Source organism: Rutidosis leptorrhynchoides, chromosome 6 (assembly GCF_046630445.1).
Source record: "Rutidosis leptorrhynchoides isolate AG116_Rl617_1_P2 chromosome 6, CSIRO_AGI_Rlap_v1, whole genome shotgun sequence".
In the NCBI taxonomy this organism is placed as follows: Eukaryota; Viridiplantae; Streptophyta; class Magnoliopsida; order Asterales; family Asteraceae; genus Rutidosis; species Rutidosis leptorrhynchoides.
Window position 1 is genome coordinate 82,025,174 of NC_092338.1, and position 6,801 is coordinate 82,031,974.

The 6,801-nt window shown below is 33.8% G+C and overlaps 1 protein-coding gene and 1 long non-coding RNA gene across 2 annotated transcripts; both read right to left on the bottom strand.

Moving 5' to 3' along the window:
- Positions 1-336: 336 nt before the first annotated feature.
- Positions 337-1,942, bottom strand: LOC139852173 (uncharacterized). Its single transcript, XR_011760951.1, has 3 exons — positions 1,780-1,942; positions 1,588-1,650; positions 337-473 (listed from the first exon to the last, which is right to left on the bottom strand). It is a non-coding gene; the product is annotated as an uncharacterized lncRNA (long non-coding RNA).
- Positions 1,943-2,078: 136 nt separating this feature from the next.
- Positions 2,079-5,285, bottom strand: LOC139852411 (GDSL esterase/lipase CPRD49-like). Its single transcript, XM_071841699.1, has 6 exons — positions 5,111-5,285; positions 4,011-4,088; positions 3,715-3,855; positions 3,314-3,390; positions 3,088-3,225; positions 2,079-2,611 (listed from the first exon to the last, which is right to left on the bottom strand). Exons 1-6 carry the CDS (start codon positions 5,219-5,221, stop codon positions 2,464-2,466), a joined length of 693 nt encoding a protein of 230 aa, XP_071697800.1. The 5' UTR covers positions 5,222-5,285; the 3' UTR covers positions 2,079-2,463.
- Positions 5,286-6,801: the final 1,516 nt, after the last annotated feature.

Here is a 6,801-nt window from a genome sequence, read left to right on the forward strand (position 1 = left end):
TCAAAAAGTTTTTTCAAATAAGTGTTGGGCCGTACCGATGGCTTTGAACGAGATACAAATTAAAAATTTCGAGTGGGTCGCGAAGAGATATAAATCAAAGTCGATCGATTGGCATTCGTGGCTCCATAATCCTCGTGTTTCCTTTACCTAGACTTACTTTGTGAAGATGCCAACTTAGCATCATAACATCTAGTGTCGAGTAGTGTCGGAGTAATTGTATATATTGCATGAACGCTTGTATGTACGTGGAATCCTTCATAGTAATAATAATTGTTGCCTTTCAAAAAAAAAAAAAAAAAAATGTAGAAACATTATAATAATGCAAAAGTATATAATGGTGAGTTTAAATGCCAAGCAAACTCATTAGGCAAGCTTCCCAATGCGGGGTCGGTTTCCAGTTGGCTTCTGTAAGGACTTTTAGCATCTCCGTTGCCACGATCTTGCTCCCAATAGGTGGTAAATGTACCCCATCTCTGTTAAAAACACAATTAGACAACCATGAACAGTTCTTTTTTGAAAAATATCCGAACACAAACAAGTCGCATGAATCAAATAGAAAGCCATCGGATGCAACATGTGGAATGGGCGGGTTGGGTATAGCTCAAATTGAGTAAATTATGGTACGGGTTAAGTTATGTTGACCTGTTCTACTGTATCTTTTATAAAGTAATCTGTGTGTCAATATGATTAGAAAACAATATTTGAGTGTATGCGAGTATATGAAAGCTTTACTCAAGTAAAGCACGTTGTCTTCCAGTTAATAGTTTTGAGCCTCGTTGACGGGAGTAGAAAGAAATATTATTCGTATATTCTTCGAAAGGCTCTGTTCACAACAGGTAACAATATGTATGTAGGGTCATTTAGGGCACCATACTCGTGTAGAGCATATGTGAATATTATGGCTAACACCATACACAATGGAACCTACAACGCTCGTTGTATGCTAACGTGGAGTTTAAAAATGCTCAAAACACCCCCAATGGTGTGTTTTTCGGAAAAAAAAGGAAAAAGAAAAAGAAAAAGAAAATTAGAACAGCCATTCATCTTCAAACTCAAGGCGTGTTTTTTTTTTAACTTTTAATATTATTTAACTTCTTTTTCACCCAACTTTTAGTCTAACTTGCCACGTCACCCACAACATTTTCACGTCACAGTCCACCCAAAAAAAAACAAAAAAAGAATTCCCAAAACCACTCCCACGTCACAGTCACCATCACTGTGAGGTTTGTTTTTGACTTAATTGACTTAATGGTATAAAACTTAATTTAATAAGTCATGGAGGGGTGTTTGTTTTTAACTTATTAAATAAGACGTGTCTTAATAAAAAAACTGAATTAAATGTGAATTTTCATTTAAGTTCTTACTTTGTAATAACTGCTCTTATAACTGCTCACGTACAGGGTTAATTTAGTAATTTTAAGTATTTAGACAATTTTTCAGCACATAAAATAAACACTAATTATTTATTTATTACTTATTTCTCACAGACATCATATATCCATTCAGATTCAGGACTTAATAATGAAAAAAAAAAAAACAAACGGGCCCTGAATGGTCGAAGAAATGGACTACAAAATAATAATTTACCTTGAGATGGATAGCTATGTAATGTTCCTCATGTTTTCAACGTACTCGAAAAAGTATATCAGCCTACACCATTTTGGCATGGTAAGAGATTATGTACAGTAACAACATATACTAATTGTGTTCCAATTCAAGTATATTGCATATAAAAAATAACCAGAAATCCAAATCTGATGGAAATAAGTAAAAGTATACCTTACAAGAGTAGATGTGAGCAAGAATAGCACCCCAACCTTGATCACCAAAACTTAATTCAACAATTGAAGAACCAAATATCACAAACTTTGGTCTTCTTGGCCCAATCATTATCACTCTATGAGTTCTAACATCCCAATTAACATTTAGATAACTGGGTAGGTGAATTTGATCCAGTGAACATACATATGTTTTTGTTTAAATCTTTTTATATACGACAAAAGTTAGATATGGACATCATGGTTGGTGATTGGTTAAACTTACAATAAAATTGATCACATCTACACTTTTGTCTCTCATTCATGTACATATTAATCCAATGCACCCAATGTTAGGTGCATAGCAATTACCAAACCTTGATCATATTGATCAGAATCATCAATAAATTAAATAACTTTACACTAAGAAGATACCAAAGACCACTAAAGACCTTGTCTTTTCAACCAACAGATGAACATATTCTTTAAATTGAAGTAATTACAACTCATCTTCAGTCACCCTAATTTCACCAAAACGTAACAGTTTGATTACAACATTTGACTAGGTAACTAACACAGATGACATCAAATCAATCACTACCTGACACCTGGAAATGATTAACTAAATCAGCCGCTTTCTTTCAAATGAGTTGACTTCAGTTGACCATTCCATTTGCCCCATGTTAAAAGTGCCAGTTAGAGATGATTATAGTCGTGCCATTAGCGTTGTCCTGCTAAACTCTCTAGGCAATGCTTCCCAATGTAAACTCGGTTTCCAATCGGCTTCCTTAAGAACCTTCAGTATCTCGTTTGCAACTAACTTGCTTCCGGCAGGTGTAAAATGAATCCCATCTCTTTCATTAGAAATATTATTAATAAAAATTATCAAAAATGAATCCCATCTCTTTCATTAGAAATATGATGATTAATACATTATCAATCATAAAAGTGTTCTTAAATGACAAAATGAAAATGTGAGAAGATGACCTAAAAACATTTTCATCTAAAAAAACGCATTCTTATTTCAAGAAGGTATATTATTTCAGTTATTATAAATTTATAAAGTTTGATATTAAATGGTTTGAGGTCTTATACACTTAAAATAAACTTTTGGTGACTTTCGACCCATTCCACAAGTTTCCATCAAAGCTACTTTCTGATTTTTCTTGTTAGAGATATAAGATAACCTAAGTCGACCTGCCCAAAGTATATGATTCGAAATTACACCCACCAGTTAGAAGTTCTAACTTGTCAAAAAAATAAAAAATAAAAAAAACAAAAAAAACAAAAAAAAAAAACAAAAACAATAAGTATACGGAAGTACACTTACGTAAAACACGTTGTCAACCAATTATCTTGTTTCTTAAATGTGTCACAAAGATTAACAACCTTAATCCCCATCTCTTGGCACAATTCTACACAAGCATCTGCATATTGTTGGCATAGTTTATTTTCGCGACCATCAATACTGAAATAATAGTATTGTCAGTGATAGTTAAAAGTCTAAAGTATAAAAAATAGGAAAAAGAAATTCAATTTAGTAATATTCGTATAACCCGAGCACTTGTAGTATTTGAGCCTCATTCACTGGGGGAGCAGTAAGAAATATTACGCGCGTCTTCTCTGAAAGGCTCTGGTAAATATAAGTAAATTGTGTAAAAATCACATGCTGTAGAGGTGGCTATTTCAGTCCATTTAATTATATAAACAATCTTCTAAACCATTTATATTTAACAGACTAAAATAACCATGGATAAATTATAATGCTAATTAATGAGATAATTAATTATAAAAGTATTGGAAAGTACACAAAGAAGTGTTTATGGGCAACTCAATCTGGGTCAGCCCGGCTGTTTCGACTTGTACTAAAGAATGACATGTTTCAACCTATACCGATTTTGATTTTGCCACCTCAAAAAAAATCAATCTATCGTGTGAAAAGCATGGTAAAGTTCACCTTGAGATGGATCGCTATCTTTCTCATGTTTGTAACATATTGAGGAAGAGGTACATGAGATCCAAGGCCATCAGCACTAGGACGCACTGAATCATTACCTCCAAAATAGACTATCACCAGAGATGGTTGTAATACATCATCCTAAAGAGACAATCGGGTAAGAACAAAAAGGGATTAAATAGAATATAAATATAAGGTAGGGATGTTGAAATCAGAGGAGGCGAAACGAGCAGGTTATGTAGTGGATTAAAATGGGTACATTTTTGTTCATGTAGAAATGTGGGTCACAAATTTACCTTTGGGAACACTTGATCCAGTACCTGTAGCGCTTGGCGGGAGTTCCAACCACTATATCCTCGCAAAAATACGTCGGCCTATATAAACACCATTTATAAGTGATGAAATAACAATTACATTACTAATCCTGTTCCACCACAAGATTTGTTTTTTAAATGTTTGTGGCCGGGTAAACTCTTATATGTTACAAAACATAATCAAATAAAGTGGTGCACCGAAGGTCATTAGCAAAACCTCAAGTTAAAAACTTATCATCCTAATGAAGATGCTTAGACGAAAAAATCTTTTGTTTTTAGTTTGATAGATATAGATATGCATAGATATAGATACTTAAACGAAAAATATGGCTAGGTGCCTTAAGAAAAGGTACTAATGAGAATCACCACATAAATATTCAAAATCGAACAAACAAATTGTTTTGGAGATCATTTACATTGCTTGGGATATCTCTATCTAAAGTGTTTATACAAGTACAAGTACTGGTTATTTTTACACCACATAAGTTATTCCAAACACCCTTTTGGAAACCATTTATCCACTAAAACAGATACAACAAGAAAATTATTCATTATCTAATTATTCTGTTTTTAAAATAAATACTCTGCAAAAACTAAGGATAAGACCCAGAAATCATAATTTATTTTATGGATTAAATATCCAAGAAAGAACACTAGATATAAATATAACATCTAATAAAGTTATGATACATTTACTATCTCTGTAGGAAATTATTTCCTAATAACACATCTGAACCAGTATTATGGAAATAAAAAGGAGGACATTTTACTATAAATGATCCAATTTTAACATTAATATTATAATTCTACAAAAGAATTAGAATATAATTGTAGGCAATGCGCTGCATTATTGTATACTAAACCTAGGATCATAAATATTCTCAATGAAAATTAATCCACTAATTACATTGAAACCATCAATTTGGAAATGAACTGTATAGCAAAATTGAAGCATTATGAATTCCAAATATAAAAACTTCAAATCAGACTCGAATGAATTAAATGAAAGGGATTAACACACCAATAAAATGAGAACCAAAAGCAGCTAAAATGGAACTAAAAAATAAATAAATAAATTATACCTTACGAGAGTAAATATCAGCAAGAATAGCACCCCAGCCTAGATGACCAAAACTATATTCAACAATTGAGGAACCGAACAACACGAACTGTGGTCTTCTTGGCCCGACCATCGTCACTCCGGTGAACCAAAACAAACCAGGTTGTGTTGGTGGGGGCCGGCCTTCAGGTCAATAGGGTAAGACCACCCATGTGGTTAGGTACCAGTCCGTTATCCGCTCATTACCCGTCATTACCCGTAATGAACCATAGGCACGAGCTAGTTACCCGTTTTAGTTACCCGCTTCCGCCATGTATTTAACGGAAGTATGAAGGTTGGTTATAGTAATTGTGGGTCCAATGGCTTTTTATTGTTTGAACTTGATGCTTTATTGCTTGTACATTGTATATTAAGAGGAGTATTTTTTAACCATTATAGGGAGTGTTTAGTTATGGGGGATGATTCTCACACAATGTTTTTTGATCCTCACACACCAATTTACTTGAACTCCTCCCAAATAATAGGGTAAAAGGGTGTGTGAGGATCAAAAAACAGTGTGTGAGAATCATCCTCCGTTAGTTATGGGTTAGTTATAGAATATTACTGTTGATGTGACGGTGATGTGGAAGGTTAAGAGGATGAATAGTTTAGTTACGATAGGGAGTGGCCTAAGTGAACTTAAAAATCTCCCTTTATTTATTTATGGGTCACGGAATGGAATAAATGTTTTTAACGAGTTTACGAATGGAGGTGATTCTTACGTCACTTTTTAATCCATCTACACTTTTATCTCATAAATTTATAAGAGTTAATTATACCAATGGTCCCTGTAGTTTATTGTAAATTACGTCGCTCGGCCTATCTCTTTAAAATTATATGGTTCATCCCTATGGTTTTAAATATCAATGGTGCTGGTCCAATTTTAAACTTCCGTTAGATGTCTCTGTTTCCTCTGAAGGTGTGCAGGTCACGTGATGGCTAAAGTCGCAATTTATGATGAGCCGTTCTGTTTTTCTAAATTTGTTCATTCTATTTTGACCCATCTTTTGGGTCAAAATGCCACTTTAGATTGTGTCTAAAAACGGAAGCAATTACCATTATAAACTGCCATATTTTGGGTCATGTCACAATCTGCACCCAAATGTTATAAACTGTTTTGATGGTATTTTGAATGAAGCATGTTGGTTAGTGATCTAATGATAACATTCAAATGTTTAACCACTTTGTTTTGATGATGACACCAAGTCTTATGTGCTTAAATAACGTATAGAACAACACAATTTCACAAGCCTACACAATCTCAAGCAAACGACTAATACACAAAATTAATGAGTCAAAAGAGTCATTTGAAAAACGCTGGAAGAGCACGGCCAGGTCCACGGTCGACCGCAGGTCAGACCGTGGATACTCCTGTACCTTGGTTCCACGAAACAAGGTGCACGGTCGACTCAACGGTCAACCGTGAGTCGACCACAGTTTCTTCTGTCCGAATTTTTGATCGAAAAATGTTTGACTACATCGGGGCATCTATAATTTACAAAACTCATTTAAACATGCTTAGAATAGTTTCCTCCTTCAAATCCAAATGAGTTTTTGTCACTAAAACACTAATCTTGGTTAATCACACTTAGGGGGGTTTTTGGATTAGCGTTATGAAAATTGATTATGCGTTTTGGATAATTAGAATCAAATAATCTGCTGTTATAAAACGTG